Source organism: Diadema antillarum, unplaced genomic scaffold, assembly GCF_040938485.1.
Source record: "Diadema antillarum isolate AM-2024a unplaced genomic scaffold, OU_Dant_1.0 seq00000484_RagTag, whole genome shotgun sequence".
NCBI classification, from domain to species: Eukaryota; Metazoa; Echinodermata; class Echinoidea; order Diadematoida; family Diadematidae; genus Diadema; species Diadema antillarum.
Window position 1 is genome coordinate 538851 of NW_027271447.1, and position 19234 is coordinate 558084.

Consider the following 19234-nt stretch of genomic DNA (forward strand, 5'->3'; position numbering starts at 1 on the left):
CTGAACCGCAAGGATAGGGCTCTTTGCGGTGGGATACGGTAGGATGGGATCGGCATTGAGCTGATAAAAAAGTTGGCACCAAAAATGGTACAGTCATGGTACAATCATGGAACGCAGTAGCTCCATGGTACAATTCATCATGGAATGCTGAATGGTGTGTTTGTGGGGGGGGGGGGGGGGGGGGAGAGATTGCAATCATACATCACATAATTATTGTTTGATAGTCTATCATAATAGGCCTATATGATAATCAAAGCATAATAATTGGTATATTCCAGGCCTCTACAGCTCTCCGAGGGCATAACATTATAAATTGCACTTAATTTATTTTTTGATTTTGGATATTAACAAATTGTTTTGGCATGTGCTTTTCCCATGCAGTATATCAAAGTCAGAAAAGAAGAAGATATGATAAATACAAGCCGCACCCCCAAACATTTAGCCATACACAAATATCAACGACAACTACGTACCAAGGTAGTATAAAAGAGCGCATCCTTGAGTCGTCATGGTTGGGTGCACCAACAGCTTCTCCAATCAAATACGTGTAGTTCACATTGCATTGATTCATCCGGCCTGTTTATCATGTGTGGGACGAATAACAATAGTGGGCTGAATTTGGTAACCGCCTGGTGTATGGGTTGAATGGCAGCTTTCGAATGCACGTTGGTGATTGCCGCTGATTGAATATGGCCTCTAACTGAAGCTGGATGAGTGGGTAGTGGCAATAACCCCTCCATGGCTCCATAGTCACTCGGAGTTCCTCAAAAGTGTGGGTACATCAAAGACAGGGCTGGGTGGGTGGTGGTGCGCCGTGCGGGCTGGTGCTGCACCGACCTTGTACCGGTGTTCTGCATTTGCCGTTGGTGTTGTCTGCTAGCAAGCTCCTAGCTCCTTAATATCTATGATCCTGCGAAGGAGGAGCGAGCGAGGCACTTTTTCGATCATCGGGATGACAGCTGATTGATGTACGATAGACGTGGACACTTGTCTGACTTCAGCTAACTGCCGCACTGAGAGTTTCAAAGTTTTAAGAAGCTGAAATGCCGTCTTTCTTGCGAATTAAGCCTGGATGCAGGAGGGAGCAGCCGTGAACAGTCGGACCATGGCCATATAACTCACTGAAACGTCGGAGATTTTTTAACTGTTGATGACGTATCTTCCACAGTAAACGACGACAACAACGTACTCAAAGTTGGTCATCTTCTCACCAAAATTACAATAAACGTGCCTGTTCAGTTGCGTGCCACCCACTACCGCAGTTATGTTGATGTTACATGCCCTTCTTTTTGTTACGTCCGTGCTACCAGCTATATCACTGGTATGTATTCAAACGAATATGCAACAGTTGTTTACTGAAATCGTTCGAATCATAGCAGCCAAAAAGAAATTTCCCTGTGACTGATGAGAGTACCAACTTTTTGATTAGTGATTACATGACAGTTTTATAATGTGTAATTGCATGGTCAACAGTGCATCTTTACCTTTTAACTCTTTATGTGCCATTTTGGAAACCCCTTGTGTGCCATGTTATTCTGAGACACAAAGGATGCTTTGAGAAAGAATTCTGTTTTTCCAATTGTATAACTTCTACAAATTTCTGTTAAGTTGAACATAAGTTCAAGAGGAATGCCAACATTTGCTTTGATATAAATTGTATGACAAACCTATTTTCAATATGTATTTTCAATGACCAATTGCTACATTACAATAAAGGCATACTGGTAATTTTTGCACATAAAACAGTTACAAAAACTTAGAATGAACACGCAAATCTAGTTGGGAACACCGCTTGATAGTTAATCACCACATAGATTGCAAGCCGTATGTGAGAGGAACAAAAGGGCCAGAAACGCTTTCATCGTACCGCGGGATTAGGCAATTTATCGATCGGTTTCGGCGGCTTTGTGTGTTGGAGCAGAATATGCAAAGTTGGCACGCCGTCGACTGAGTCGGACGTGTGAACGTGGCACATAAAGAGTTAATATAGATATGATAACCTTTACAGGTGTGATTAATTCAGTATAACGTTAAATGTCGGCTAGAGGCTAGGCGCGAGGCTGCACAAGTTTGAACACAACATTTTGTAAATTGAATTTTAGAGAGATGGGTAGAAATTTAATAATTCACAAATTTGCATATTGGTATTCTTGATCCATGTAAACAAATGATAATATCATTCAAATGAAGTCAGAACTTAATATTTATTTTTTATTCCCCCAATTCTATGTGCATATGCCATATGTCCATCTTGTCATTTATAGAATCAGGTACTAGCTACTTAGAGAAGTCATACTAAAACCCTACAGTTGTATGAGGGTGTGTGAGTTTGTTTTTTTATTGTATGCACACATACTTTGTATATCAATGGTATATGACTGTACACCATGCCTCAAAAGTTCTAATTCTGAATTAATGATGTTTGGAACGGTTGCCTTATCAAATGAAGATTCAAAATAATATCCTGCAAAGTTCATGTTTCTCTTTGTATAAAAGGGACAGTGAAGATCAATCTACCTCATGGAAGTCAAATTTGACAAGAATATGAATGACTTTAGCCTGTCCTGTTATAAACTTGTAGCCTATCTCGACATTGCAATCTTTAATGTATGTTATTTTGTTCACATACATGTGTTCAACTTTGACATACTATGATGGAGATGTTGAGTCACTATTCGTGGAGCTAAATGGAAACCATGCATTGTTCTACCAATCAGGACACAGCCTGCAGTCATGTGACGGACAAGAACACCACTGTCTCCGTGACCCAGATTATGTACGACAACAAGTTCTTTGTGACGTGTGCCCTCGCCAGCAGATACCAGTATGTGGAAGAGCTCGAGGATGCCTCATCAGCACAATTTGCCACCATGGCCGGGATGGTCAGAACAGAGGTACGTGTACAGAATCATCTTTGCGTATAATATGTTTTTAGAAAGAAAGAGAAATGTTACAGAGCATATGCCATTAAAGAGGAATTAAAGTTTATTTGATGAAAATCAGTTTTGAAATGGCTAAGATGTCCAAAAACAAAGTAAAACAAAGCAATCCTAATAAAAGGTGGGTCCCACCTTTTTATGAGGATCACTTTGTTTGGGATATCTCAGCCATTTCAAAACCAATTTTCATCAAATAAACATCAATTTCCTCTGGGAATTTACTTGCTCTTTCATATTTTTTGAGAGGTTTCTCATTATCTCACCCAAAAAGTTAGAAACCTGAAGCCAGGTCTCAAGCAAGACTATTTGTTGACGCAAACAGTGTGTGTTCCTCTCCAGATTGAAACTCAGCTGATGAACACCAGGGAAGGAAGGACGAGAGTATATGATGTGGTCATCGTCCAGTTCCAGAGCATCTCATCGCGCCCTTCGTTGCCGACAGCCAGCCTCCAGGGTTCGTCTCTCCTCGCTGACCTCATCATCAGCACGAGCTCAGACAGTGAGGACCCCCTATCACTCCAGGGTGTTCTCGCAGAAGCTGCCGTTCTCCCTGATGGCACCAGTTTGTTCTCTGTGCTCACTATGCCTAGTACAGGTATAAAAAAAAAGGAAAAGCAGCAATGCAAATAAAAAATCAAACAAAACAAGACAAAACTTATAAATCTAATGATTTACATTTCCTTTATGAATTTCAAATGTCAACATTTGTTTGTGAAATCAATGTGCAAAAATGTTGATTTTGGAAAAGCAATTGCAGTGTAATGAGTATGTCATTTCCAAGGTGGGAAATCCAAACTAGCGCTTCTTGAAGCTGTGGTTCTGATTAACATGTTTAAGACCTGGACAAATTTATGAGATATACAGTATTTGTATGGAGCATAAAGTGTGACATAGTCTATTTGAGCTGAATAAAGAATGGGGGAAAAAGAGAAAAATAAAGAAAGATATTTGGAGGATAATACGCTTTTGTCAACACCAGATTGACTACTGAGTATTTGTTTAATCTTTCCCTTGATGAAATACATGTTTGATGCACATACCATAGGTTGTCTTTTTATAGTCATCTCACTTGCTCTTGCTTTGTGGTGCCTGACAAAACTTATGGGGAATTCATAACTCATTTTTACAGTTCAATAGGATTCAAATAAGTAGACAATTCAAGCAGAGTATTGTAACAACTTTATCACAACCTAAGGGGATTGTGGAGTTTTGCAAAGCACGGTCGCACTAGCATAAACTTGTACCTCTGAAAAATACACCATGTATTGTACATCTGTTTCAAGATCTTTTCACCCTTGCACTGGTATTTCTTCCATTTGTTTCCTTTTGTAGTCAATGTTTGTCTTCTGGAGGTCATTCATACATCCCAAGGCCGCCTGACCTGGCCTATCACAGAGGTGGACACCACAACTGGATCAGTGGAACTCTGCCCCTTGGGATTCGAGAGAGGTAGGTGACTAGGGTACATAGGGGGCAGAGCTCACATTGCTCTACAAGGCCCATTCATGCACTAGAATTATCAGTTTTCGATCGCAATGCAAAAAAAAAAAGCAACAGTTTTATTCACCGCCATTCACACTTCAGTAAACAAAACAAAACAAATCAAATCAATTTCTGAAATGAGCATGCCTGAACAATGAGTACGACATAACATCAGGTACTGTAAAAGTGGATATTTTCGTGCGACTAATTTTTCACGCTCTGCGGGGTAAGAAAAGTTGTGCGTGTTTTTAATTCCGCGGAATCAAGACATCCACTACTGGAACATTCGGTAAGCAAAAATAGTTGCGTGCTTTTATTTTCGCGCTAGTTTCAGGTTGCGCAAAATGCACGAAAATTTCAACACTGCGAAAATTTCCACTTTTACAGTACTCTTAACCTGGGGTTTGCACCAGAGTTGATTGAACCATGGGTTAAAAAAGAAAAAAAAATGTTTTAACTTTCTTTGATGTTCTTGGCAAGTGAATTTATGACTGACAGTAAAACATTCAGAAAAGACATGAAAATTCTGAGTTACGTGGAATACATGCTTTCTGGTCTTTTTCTCTGGTAGCCGGTGAGTTTGCGATAGCCACCAGGTCTTGTGTCAGGGACTCTGCTGGACATGCAGCCTGGGCTCAGTTTGTGTGTGCAAACTGTGGGGAGGTGACAGAGGAAGGCGAGCTCCTGCAACTCGGTGATCAGGTTGGTTACCAGTCTCTTGTAGATCTTCCTTTTACACCGGGTCTATTTTGTCTTAGCAAACTATGTCCTTTTTGTGAACACAGATCATCTCTGTGCTCATGCTATGAAGCAAATTTTGAAATCCTAATATCCCAGGTATTTCAAGGTTAACTTCTTTAAAAACGTGGAATGTGACAGGAAAATTAAAGTGTTGCCATCATTCATTTGCCTTGTCCACTATAAACCTCTGTATAAGTAATAGCGATACATATCTAGAGAGAAAAAAAAAATGTTTTGCTAATTTCAGATTTTGACAAAGTATACTAAAAATTTTATGTGAACAGTTGTCAGTAAGTGATTTGCAGAGATTGCAGTTATTGCACCAGTTATTGCTACGGTCCATACATGATTCGTAGTTAACATATCAAGCCACTACCCGAGTGCTGATTCTTTTCTGTGATCTCTGCAGCCCTACTCAACTCAGCTGTCTTCATAGCTGGAATATAGTCAAAATGTATGAAAAGTGTTACATCGTACGAAGAACCTGGTATCTTGGAAAACTTTTTGATGGTATACATAGTTTTTTTGTTTGTTTTTTTTTACTCTACAGAGAAGTGCAATGATGGTTTTTGTGTATTATTTTGCTTCTTTGTAACATTTTGTTCATAAATGATGTAACTGCAGTCAACCTGTCATGTGCATTATTGACACTTTTTGTGTTATTAAATCATTATTAATATCATTATTATTATTTTCATCTGGGAGGGGCGGTTGTTTGGGTTGGTTTCCGTAATAGTTTGATTCTGTGCAGTACTTCTGACACCTGAACTCATTTATCATGGGGGAAGAAATAGTCAAAAAGTTTCCACGCATTTTGTCTCCTTGTGATTTTCAGATTACCTCTGGTGGTTCTGATGATGAGTCGGATCCCAACCTGGACATAGTGACCAGTGCCATCGCTCTGTTCAGGTCAACTCCAGACATCTCCAGCATTGGAATCCTGGCAGTGACCAGAATTCTAGAGTCCCTGGCGAGGCTCAACAGTGTTTCTGCAGAGGTAATTAATGGTCTGACTGTGAGTCCTGTCCGTCGTGAGTGAAAGAACATATGGTACTGTGATTACTTCACACACACACACACACACGCACACACACACACACACATGCACATAAAAAAAAAGAGCAACAACAACAAAAAAATACCCCCAAACTGGTGATTTGGCTCAGTCGGTAGCATGTCTGCCGCCAGATCCAAAGGAACCTAAGTTCGATTCTCTAGTCTAAATGAGCAATGATTTTATATCTAATCATACCATCCCCTCTAGTAGGGGGCAAAACACTCTGTCCCTCGTGTAGGACATAGAATAGAGGTCCCATGTGTGAGAGAGCTACAACTCGTGTACGTAAAAGCTCCCGCTTCATTCATTCATCGCAAAGGGCAGGGTGCATAACCTGGTGAAGTGGTTCCGCCTCACATCCCACTGTACCCCATGGAAGACCAGCTAGTACAGCAGAGAATGGGCTATCTAGCCATAACAACAACACTGAAAAAAACCAACAACAGCAACAACACTGACTCATTGAACATTTCTGATTTCAAGCAGCAAGTCTTGAAACTCCAGATATATGGATTCAAAGTTTTACAACTTTTTACCAATATGGATATTGCAATTAGTTTTTATTGAGACCATTGTTGACCATTCAAAAAGTCATGCCAGTTACACCAGGTACAGAAATTCACTAGCTTAGCAAAAATGGATCAAGTACAGTATGCATATGCCTTGAATGTAATTATTGAGATATTTTAATACTGTTCAGTGTGGTCTTTAACAGTTTGTCAAAAGCTTACCAGTATAGAGATTGTTTCAAGATGTAGCTGCTCTTTGAGCAAAATTTCTAGTGAGATGAATTCAACATCATCAACCATAAATTGCATTGTAAAAGTTTGTTAAAGTTTCATTTACATCATGTGCATGTTATTCTTAGTGTGAAAATTATTAATACAAAATGATATGTGTGTACAATTGATGCATAGGTGACGACCGAGGTTGGAACACTTGTGGACCTCACTCTTGACATTGACCTCGAGGTCATCGTGGAGGCCGAGAGTGAGTACCGGACCTCTTCCCGCATAAACAGCGCCCTCCGTGGCATCCTGGCAATAACGGCACTGGAGGACGATCAGCAGAACTTCACAGTTTCCAACGCGAATGTCGTCTTCAGAATTCAGAGGTTGAATGTGGACCGACTTTTGGATTACCACTGGTATGGCACGAGTGTGTATCCCCCTTCGAGTGGCAATACAAGGACTCCCCCAGCGTTCCACGAAACGCCCACACTTGACTACGATACCAGTGCTGAGGCATCGCTGCACTTCCAATTTGATGAGTTACCCCCATCAGGTTAGTCTCACGTCTCCATGTTCTGTCTCACATTGAAACTTTAAATTTGTTGTGCACTCAAGAAGACCACAACTTTGCATGTGGGAAGAAGTGTCGATCATTATCCTTTACGCAGTAAATTTGAACGTAGAATATGAAAATTGCAGAATGTTCAACGTTTACATGTTTCCCAGAAACATTGATTTTCAATGAAATGGATGTAAATTAGACTACCTCAATTTTGCAGAAAATGTGATTTTTCTGTTGCTGACATTTTCAGTGTAAAGTGAAGACAAGATTTATCCAAATGGCCCTGTTAAGTTGCTCATTAAATTGAACTCCAGCTTGGATTTCCAGATGTGACTCTGCATCACGAAACCAACAAAAAGTCGCCAGACATGGATTTTTAGTTAAGCGCAGATTCTGAAAGAGCAGACTCTAAGCTTTAAAATGATGTATAACTCAATTAGAATGGACTTCCCCTACCTATCTAAATACTGGAAAGAAAGCACACACTCTGGAAAAGTGTGAACTGAGAAAAGAGGCTCTGAAGTACAGGGTCTATTCAAGCGCTGAATCTTTACCAAGCCATGCTAGCTGTGTGATGAGAGGGACAAAACACAGGATGTAAACAGCCGAGCAACAACAATGAAGGGATTATCAGATTAAGCTGAAATTAAGCATGCTCTATTAACACATTCTGTCCATAATCAATGCCATCTTTTAAAGCAGTAGCATTATCCTTTTAAAAGTTATTAGACTTGAAAGTGAAGAGTATGCAAAGGATTTCAAGAAATGAAAGGGGGCCTCTAAGACATAGCTGATCATTCTACTCTCCCCAAAAAGGGTTGTAGAAAAACTGCTCAAAACGCACTTTTCCATTCATGTTATGATCCCAAACTTAAGAATAACGTAGAAGGATAGATCTTTCAGAAAATATGAAAAACTCAAGATTGGCTCCGTTGACCCATTTCACCTTTTTTGAGTCCTCATGTAAAATCAAGGGATGCTACTTTTTGTTTGTTTTGTGATGCATGGTCACAAAAGGTCTGCTTCAAGTAGTAAGACTATTGAAAGAGTAATCAAGAGGACCAGATGTGTTCATGTGTCGCAGTGGTAGGAGCAGATAGGATTGAGTAAAACAAGGATGAGATGAGGAGATTACATGGGGAATGATGCTTGAACAGGGCCTGTTCAAGAGGGGCAAACATGATGCTCAATATGTATTAAATGGGGGTGGGGAGGGAGTAATGTTGATATGGCAGTTGCCTCATTAACATAAACAGTACCAGTTTATAAGAGAATAAAGAACAAGACTTGTGACAAATGTCACATGACTCTTCAAATGACAATGCCTACGACGAGCAACCCAGTGTAATCATAAAAGTTGATGTAACAACTGAAACTTTCGTTTTCTCCAAAGTTCTTGGTGATCCTCGCCTGACCTATATCTTTCATCCTGGTGACAAGCTGTACCAGTCTTTTGGTGGCCCAGCCACAGAGGGGGTCCAGTTCAGGGCCAACGGATGGATAACATCTGTCGCCGTTGCGGGGATCCAGGGTTTACCAAGGGGTACTATTACAACCACAGGCAGACAGGTAAGTTGGATAGTACTGATACCTTCCCTCTATGCTCCTCATCCGCCCCATTCATCCTTGCAGTGACTCTAGCACGTCTATAATTGTGTGTGAAAAAGAAAAAATGATTGTGTTATGAAGGTTTTCCGCAAAGGATGAGAAGTCATCATGAATACAGAGACCTCTGAAATAAGATGATCTCAAGCAGACTCTCAACTACAACTCTCGGAAAGATTAACTTTAGCGTTGGTTTGCTTTCTGTGTGTTAGCTCATTACCGGTACATATTTTCAGCTTTGTTACTACTACTCATTTTTTTTTTCAATAGTGTTACCAATTTAAGACTAAAAGCCAGTTTGTTGGTTTGGTTGCCTGTGTTGTGAATTCCTGAAATTAACTCTTGGCATTATTACGGCGACAGACATACTATGTGAGCTGTAACACTGTCCTCTGCAGTGGTCCTTGGAGACTTAATAAAAGAAGTTTTCATTTTCTGTATCTTCTACTCTATGGTGCAAAGGCATACATATTGTTGACCTCTCTCTCCATAGTATCATTCATCCCACCACCATACACTGTATGACATACAGTCAAGAGTGCATTGCGATGCATCTGCCAATCAGGATTAGATATTTGTCCAAATTTGTTTATGCTATTGAAGTTCAGATTTTGCCCATATGTAAGTGTCACATGTTGACATTCTTCCTCTATACCCACATTTCTTTTGTAATTGGACCAATGTGATTTTTTTGTTTATTGTGTGAGTAGATTGAATTAAACTAAGTTAAATTAAATTAAATTGAATTAAATTATAATGAATTAAATTGAATTAAATTAGATTAAATCAAAGCAAATCAAATCATCCAATCATTCAATCATCAAATCACCTAATCACTTAACCTTCTTTCCTGTCATCAAATAATCAAGTCAAATACCTCTGTACCTCACCAGAATGTACTGACAGTTGATGGCCCTATGTGCGGCGCCTGGAATGCAACCTCCCATGACGGCCACGGCAGCTGGTCAGACACAGGCTGCCAGCAGCTCCCCCACGATCTCCCCCAAGGACTGGTGGTGTGCCAGTGTGACCATCTTGGTGCAGTTGCATTGGTCAGGGTAAGAACAACAGTGAATACAGACTATTTCTCGGCCTGAAAAAAAAAAAACACACACACAGAAACAAACAACAACAACACAACAGAAGACAGCGTATGCACTTTGCATGACATGTAATGGACCCCCAAATAGATGCATGCTCATATTGCTTCATTTTAGGTATTTTGTAGCATATCTAACATAAATTTTAAATGTCTCTTGAATTTTCAGGATGTGTCTGCTGACTTGGTGACCCCACATCCTGTCAGTGCCATCGTTTTCGTCGGAGCTGCCTTGGCGTTCTTGTCTGCATTTGGATGCTCTGTGATATTTGTCGCATGCAAGTGAGTATATGATGAAAAACTAGAAAAGCACTCTGAGAGCCAAGCAGCTAGTTTCCACCGTGATCTTGCTCTTCCATAGAGATCAGTGATTTCCACCCACTGAAAAATCGCCCGATTTCCCATTATAGAAGCATTTGTTACGTCATAAACCCTCAGCTGCACGTCGCGCCTTGCCCCAGCAGAAACTAGAGCACCCACTTTAGTGCGCACATGCAGACCTCAAATACGTGCAGCCTTAACTCCCAAGTTCATTGACCCTACCTGTCAAAATATCAAAAATCCTTCATAAATTCCAAAAAAATTCTCTTATCACTACCAAAACTTAATCATCTTTTACTTGTATCATTCTAAACCTTTCCTGCAAGTTTCATCCAAATCCGTCAACTACTTTTTGAGTTATTTTGCACACGGACAAACTACCTTGTAACTAACAAACTAACAAACAAACAAACAAACCAACGGTACTTGGCGGAGGTTACAAGGAAGAGATGCCTATTCACAGTGTTTCATCCATTCTGTCAATTGTGCATACGTACAGTATGATTTTAAGACTTTAATAACTTTAACTGCTGTAAAGATGCGTGTTCGACAGTTCACAGCTTTTGGATCCGATGTGTGGTAGGTTGAAGCAAATGATGCATTATATTACTGCCAATTTGACCACTCATACATGTGTGTGATTGTGTGTGTGTGTGCATTTTGTTTTCACATGTTTTAATTATGACTGATACATTTTTTGTCCCCGCCGAACGAGTTCGAGCAGGGGACTATGAAACGGGCTCCGTACGTGTGTGTGTGTCCGTGTGTGTGTCCGTCCATGTGTCCGTCCGTGTGTCCGTCCGTGTGTGATCGAAATCTTCAATTTGCTACTTCTCTGTCATTTATGAGCCAATTTTGATTCTGTTTGCTTTATATGATAGCACTATGTGGGAGCTTTGAAACTTCTACACAGAATTTCAGTTGTGACCTTTGACCTTGACCTTTGACCTATATTGTACATTTTGCTACAAAATGCTACTTCTTCGCCATTTCTAACCCGATTTCGATTCCGTTTGCTTTTATATGTGATGGCACTAGTTGAGGGCTTCAAAACTTCTACACAGAATTTTGACCTTTGACTTCTTTGACCTTTGACCTTGATTTTTTGACCTGTATTGTACATTTTACTACAAAATGCTACTCCTTCGCCATTTCTAACCCGATTTCGATTCCGTTTGCTTTATGTGATGGCACTAGGTGAGGGCTTCAAAACTTCTACACAGAATTTTGACCTTTGACTTCTTTGACCTTTGACCTTAATTTTTGACCTATATTGTACATTGGTTACAAAATGCTACTCCACCATTTCTAACCCGATTTTGATTCTGTTTGCTTTATGTGATGGCAATAGGTAAGGGCTTCAAAACTTCTTCACAGAATTTTGACCTTTGACTTCTTTGACCTTTGACCTTGATTTGTGACCTGTATTGTACATTTTGCTACAAAATGCTACTCCTTCGCCATTTCTAACCCGATTTCGATTCCGTTTGCTTTATGTGATGGCAGCAGGTGAGGGCTTCAAAACTTCTACACAGAATTTTGACCTTTGATTTCTTTGACCTTTGACCTTGATTTGTGACCTGTATTGTACATTTTGCTACAAAATGCTACTTCCTGCGGGGACATATATTACGCACCGCGTAAATTCTACTTTTCCTTGTTCCTCATGTTAGTCAGTTAAATCTGATATTTTTCTTTTTAGATAACTGTTGACTTAGAACACAATTTTGACATAAGGTGAATGAAATTGATATGTATATGCTTATTGCACATTTGTGGTAGCAAGGAATTCTTTGATAGCTTTGATTTGTTTCAAAACAGACATTGGATGTTCACCCAATTATTAAGTTGCATGCATCTTTTTCCTGGGTGCTGTTGCATAAAACTTTTTTAGCAACCTTAAAAAATTCAGGTTGGGATTTGCCCAACCTGAATTTTTTAAGGTTGCTAACCTAAGAATGTAAAATCTGTTGCATGAAAACTCTGGTTGGGCGCTTCCAACCAGAATTTTGTGATTTCAACTGGAAAAAAATCCGGTTGGAGTTTTAAGCAATGGGCCCCTGGAGTCTGAGAAATTTCTGAAATAGTATGAAATGAAATTTGATGTAATACTGCGACATCGTTTAAATATTGGTAGTCACTGCAAAAATCACTTGTTGATGTAAAGACTGGTAAACTACTGCATGAAAATAGTTATTCAGAGTTTTCTATGGGGTTTCTTCATGATACAACCCCTTTTCACTGATAGAACAATTCCATCAAGAATCAACCGGAATGCTAACTGTAGCACTTTTTTTTTTAATGTCTTGATTTCTTCAGAGATGGCCCAGCTAAACCCTATTGTTTGAAGTAGTGTACTGTATTTGTGTGTTCTCAGATGAACAAAACTGAGTGATCAGCATAAATGTAAATTTTGAGTTTGAAGTTCTAGAATTTTATATGTCACAAACATTAAAAGAAGGACTGCCATAGGGGCATGGGGAAGATTTGTTTAGATTTCTTTGTTTTTTAAAATTTTTTTGAAGTCCATCGTGGTGAGATTCTCACCGTATTTTACAGGAATTGCTTTTCACATGGTTTCTGCTTTGTTTGCAGAACATTATACTTCTGTCAGACAGTCATATTATTCAATTTCTTGGGAAAATTAATGAATCCACAAGCGCTGTAATCTAAATTGATGATCTGTCTAGGGCTGCATTAATAACTAGAAAAGCACTCTGAGAGCGCAGACCTCTGCTAAGCAGCTACTTTCCACCGATGATCTTGCTCTTCCATAGAGATCAGTGATTTCCACCCATACGTATGCATGCTGAAAAATCACCTGATTTCCCAATATAGAAGCCTTTGTTACGTCATAATCCTCAGTTGTGTGGCGCGCCTTGCCCTAGCAGAAACTAGAGCACGCTTTTTTGTGCGCGTATGAAAACCTCAAAAATGCGCAGCTTGAACTCCCAAGTTCATTGATCCTACCTGCCAAAATATTGAAAATCCATAAAAATTTCCAGATCACTACCAAAATTTAATTATCTGTTCCTTGTGTCATTCTAAACCTTCCCTGCAAGCTTCATCCAAATCCATGCACAACTTTTTGAGTTATTTTGCACACGGACAAACTAACTAACTAACAAACCAACGGTAATGAAAACATAACCTCCTCCCTTGGCGGAGGTAATAATGAAGAAATGATGAAGTATCATAATGCATATTGTGTTGATAATATTGATTGAATTTACTTTGTCAGAGGAAGCAATGCTAATGATAGCATATTGTGATATTATATATTGAATTTATTTTGTCACATGAAGCAATGATTATGATAATGATATAGCATATTATGATAACAGAATGAATTGAAGCCATGTTTTCACAGGAAGCAATAGATAGTAATAGCATATTATGATAATAAAATGGATGAAAGACGTATTTTTACAGGAAGGAAGAACAATAATTGCATATTATGATAATAATGTGGGTTAAATTTACTTTGTCATAGGAAACTACGCAGGAAACAGCTGTACCGCATAGAAGCTTCCTTCTGTCTGGCAGTGGCCCTCTTCTACCTGGTCTTTGCGGCTGGTGTGAGTGCGCCCTCTATGTCGCTGGGCTGCCTCATCGTCGCTGTCTTCCTCCACTACCTCTTGCTCGTGGCGGCGTGCTCCATGATTGCCGTGGCCTGGAAGTTCTTCGACACGTCGTGGCAGAAGGCGGCCGAGTCCAAGTGGTTCGCCTTCAATCGGCTGTTACCGGCGTGGGGTGAGCAAGGAAACAGTGTTTGAATATGTAGGTTATAGACTGATCCCACCCCTAAAATCTGTCATGACTGTGGTGTCCCATGCAGGCATGCATATGCAAATGCATGATATATATTGCGACTGGCTCATGCTCGCTGCTATATACAAGGATGATAAATATACACATATATAATGCATTCAGCATACACGTTAGCGCTTTGGACACTGCAGTAATGGCGGACTTTCTGCTAGGTCGCGGATTGGTCTATCAGCTACAGTCCAGATCACGCCTCCAAGAGGTCTCATAAAGATAACTGCTGATTTTGGTTGTCACCCATGCCTACTAGAGCTCTCTCTCTCTCTCTCTCTCTCTCTCTCTCTCTCTCTCTCTCTCTCTGAAAAGGCTTCTCTTTTTCCATGTGGAATTGTGGTTAACCTTTTTGATAGGAGCACTGACAGGGTACAGTTCTTTGTAGACATAGATCAAAACTTATCACAGTTAATCTCTTTTATAGCAAAAAATCTGTATGTGCCAAACAGAGTTTCTGGATTAGAAATTTGTTCAGCTGTTGTCAGTTCCTGTATTTACTATTAATCCTTCCTCTGCCAGGCACCTTTGGGCAGTGTGTATTCTGCTACAGGGTTTGCACTGTGCCAATGGGTACTCAGACCAAAAGGGTTAAGATTTCGGTTTAGATGCCAGGTAGTCAGAAAGAAAAAAAAGCAGAGAGAAAGACCTCTATTTTACCAACTAGAGAGAAGCACTACAACCCCCTTCCCCCCCCCCAAAAAAAAAAAAAGAAGAAGAAGAAGAAGAAGAAGAAGGAATGATAATAATGATGAATTCTTGAACAGTAATGCAGACTAGTACACGATGTTTGCTGTTTTGAGAGTGTGTAATGTGTATACATATGTTTTAAAACCAGTCTTTATGCACCAAGAGTTCAGCTGTTTCACTATTTTTTTGCCACTATGATCTGATGATTATGATAAAACTGCTGAATATGAAGTAACACTGGAGACCATGGAAGATATAGGTATTATTGCCACTATGATCTGATGATATAGATAAAAATGATGAATATGAATTATCACTTCAGACCACAGAAAATAAACTGGACAGCTCTCTTTGTTATTTAGCGAAATGATGCAAAAAATAGCCGGCCAACATTCCTCCCCCTGTTGCGCTTTGAAATGAATCGTGTTGAGATGCCATGTTGCTCAAAATCGTTTCTCTTTTCCCTGTCTTCATATTGTCAGGTGTGCCAACATTTGTTGTTGTAGTGTCAGCGGCCCCAAACCCACAAGTCTATCACAATTCTATTCCACGGTATGTATTCTTTCAAACAGGCAAGCTTTGTCTTCATTGGTAATGAAGTATGAAGTCACTTCAGGCTGATGATACACTGAATATGTTTTTCAGTTGTTCGTCTGTAGATGTACAAATATTGTATATAGCTCAGAATTAGTGCTTGTTAAAGATCTCCAATGTAACCAAACATTGATTTTGTTTGTTGTTATTTTTTCAGTCATAGATACAAAGAGTAGACATTTTTCCTGAAATCATGCCGTCAGAGGAGAATATTATGAGAACAGAGATTCTGTTGAAATAGTGTTGGAAGTATAATGCAGCAGATCAAACATCCAACCATCTATGAATGTTTGGATTTAAAGGATTATATCAAAGGATATATATAAATAAACAGGTTTAACTTCACTCACTTAAAAAAAATATCTTTGACATCTAGACATTATTTTACTGAAATATAGAAAATCATATGATACTTGGCTGTAAGACATTTAATACCATACTTTACAGACTTTATATGAGTTGTTTTTTTGTTTTTTTGAGCACACCTATGCAGTTTTACTTGAGAATGTCTCCGTGGTTTGGCATCATCAAATAATTCATGTTGGTGGTCTGGTTCAGATCTATTCTTTGTATTGATATTTTGTAGTCGTCTCCCTTTTCTCATTTTGTTATCATGTCTCTTTTTCTGCCGTTCTGACCACTACAGGTGCTTTTTAAGTTCAGAGCTGCCCTATGCTCTAGTGTTCTCGCTGACGCTCCCCGTGATAGCTTGCCTGGTGATAACGGCAGTCCTTCTCTCCCTCACGAATCGGAACGTCGTGAAGCAGACGGGGGAAGGTAGTTCGGCGACAAGGGAGGGCGGTGCGAAGCCGCCGTGGGCGTGGCTGACTACGAGCCGCATCGTGCAGGTCACGGCGCTGTTCATCATCTGCTACATCACTTGGCTCTTCCTTCTCGCCGTCGTCTACAGCACGCTGCCCGGACTGCAGTACGTGTTCGGAATCGCCGCGATCGTGCAGGCCGTCGCGTTTCTGCTCATACTCTGCATCTTAGATGAGGATGTGAGGCTAGCGGTCATGGCCGTCTCTGGTAAGGGCAGGCAGAGCTCAAGGTCGTTCCAGCCGTACTTCTCCGCGTCGCAGTGGCACCCGAACCCCGACATTGTCCCCGAGAATGCGCCAAAGCAGTTCCTTGATGACACGCAGGCCAACAGCACACTCACAAGGCAGAACTTCAACCCGAAAAACATCCCATTGTCCAACCTGGAAAAGCACAGGATTGGAGAGGAAAATGGGCACATAAACCCATCAGCAGAAATCCAGAATGAGAACGAGGAACATGCGCTTTGAGAAATATTATGTTCTTCTTTTTTTCACTATTTTGTTTTGTTTCAAAGAAAGGGAAAGTTATCTATGCATTTATCCATTGGTGCTCTGGTTATTTATCTCTTGGTCTTGGGAAGATGAATTTACAACAGTAATCATGGGAATCAGATAGTTTGTAGATTGTACTGCAAGTAAAAGACAAACAAACAGACAATCAAATCATGTGATAAAAATGTTCGAGGGATCATTGTCCTTGATTTTTTTTTTGTTTTGAAAATGGTTTTGTGATAATCTTAATAATCATGTTGATGAACCTGCTGATGAACCTGCTGTTACAAGTGCACAGTGAATAGTGTGCTCGCAATCACTGATACAGTGCTCACCGCTTAATCGGGAGGGGTCGGAAGACAAGTTTTTCTCCCCTTTACGCGGTGGCCCATATCAGCCTGTGCAAACCACACAACATGAAGCCCAGTATGTGGGCATTACACTAAATCATGCACAGTTATCAAACTCACCAATAACCACAGCAACTACATGCACGCTATTACGCGCAGACACACAAACGGCGATAAGAAAAGACACAGCAGTCTCATTATTTTGGCAAATGCATCATTGGAACAAACCTTCATTCATTTGATCCACAAAGTAACCCTCTTTTAGAGTTCAAAATACATGGGTGTACATACCAAGTCGCAATGCCCACCCTATTGATGCAGAGAAAGAGGCAGCTACAGTGTATGCTAACTTCCACATGCTGTTTAACATGTTAACAACATGCGTATGCATTGCGACGACACTGACCGCGATGATCGTACGAACACATTTTTCTCATATTCATGCCCTCTGTTACGCCGTCACACACAAACACACATACTGCATGCATGTATACTATGCACAAACAAGGAGAGTATGGGCCGCACGCAGAGAAGGTGAGTCTCCGTATCGCACTGAAGGGTTGGTACTAGTGTAAGTGCATGAGTAGAAGCTGACGATGCACAATAAGGTGACGTTCAATAAGACTGCCTCTGCGCTACGTCTCACTGTCTATTAACAGCAAATGTTTAGACTGCAGTCAGCATAATCTATCAGGAACTGGTTAGAAAATAATACTTCTGGTAAGATAATGAAATCCCTGCAATTATTTCTAAGGAAAACTTACTGACTTTGTGCAGATTTGAATTATGTTAACAAAGTTCGATGTAATATTTTTCAAATATGTGTAGAACAGGCATGAAAATTGTGACATCCCAAATCAATGGGAATTCCTTGTAAATGATGGGTGAAAAGGAGTTAATGATCCGTATTGAAGCCATACCTGATGTTTTTGAGCAGATTTTGGGATATTAGGCATGTTCTTTGTTGTTGTTTTTTAAATTAGGCTTCAACACAGCACTGATCTAAGGTTATTTTGCCTAGGGTTATTTTGCCTCATGTAGTGCACGCAGATTATTGTTTGAAAGGAGGCTGAATAAAATGTGTGCATAAAATATTGACAATCCCCTCTTATATGATATATATGGAGAGATGCAAAAATTTATATAACGACATGTAGCTGCCATGAGTAAACCTGATTTTTGTACACTTGTATTTTGAGCTGAAATTTGTTGGGGAATATTTTCTCCATAAATGAAATCATAACGTGCCATAGTCTATATGTCTGTATGATTTATTTTAATGTAAGTGAGATAGTGCAAGTTTAAGACAAGGCAAGAAACTTGAAAAGTTGTACAAGAAGCTAATATTCCTTGAGAGTAATCAAAACAGAGAGAAATCAAAACATGAAGTTCAAATTGAACTGTCAGCGAGGTGAAACACATTGTGAGATTTTAAGCTTGTTCAAGTGGGAATCTGCAAGAAGTTATTTGCTCTATATGGAGGCTGTATTAAGGAGGTGCAGTTATAGTCGTGTGAGGACTTGACACCAAGAAACATGACAAACGGAAGTCACTTTGACTACACTGAGGTGAAGCTGAGAGTTTTATATCTGTAAGATATAGTAATGCTAAAGCCACTTCTTTGCAGTATTTTGAGCTGAGCTTTCACGTAATGAAACTAAAAACATGCTGATGCTTGAATTATCAACACCAGACTGCAGTTGACCTCCAACCTTTTCATCTTTTCTTCAGTTTTTGCAGAAATACTTGTGAATGTGTTAAGTCAAAGAAGGATTGCTAATACAAACCTTAGCATGTATTAATCACAAGATGGTGAATTTATTGTCATTTTTGCCCATTGTCTTTCCATTTTTGTACTATGGAACAGTTATGTGCTATATAATATGCAGCTGCAATGTCAGTGTATAACTGGAGTTTCAAATAAAACAGTA

General features: G+C 39.8%; 1 protein-coding gene across 1 annotated transcript; it reads left to right on the forward strand.

Moving 5' to 3' along the window:
• Window positions 1–2696: 2696 nt before the first annotated feature.
• On the forward strand, window positions 2697–17061 carry LOC139733604 (uncharacterized). The gene is made up of 12 exons (XM_071644418.1): window positions 2697–2894; window positions 3279–3534; window positions 4272–4388; window positions 4993–5123; window positions 5998–6159; window positions 7137–7503; window positions 8906–9081; window positions 10011–10175; window positions 10386–10498; window positions 14031–14290; window positions 15529–15598; window positions 16287–17061. The coding sequence occupies exons 1-12, from the start codon at window positions 2697–2699 to the stop codon at window positions 16927–16929; spliced, it is 2658 nt and encodes an 885-aa protein (XP_071500519.1). The 3' UTR covers window positions 16930–17061.
• The last annotated feature ends 2173 nt before the right edge of the window (window positions 17062–19234 follow it).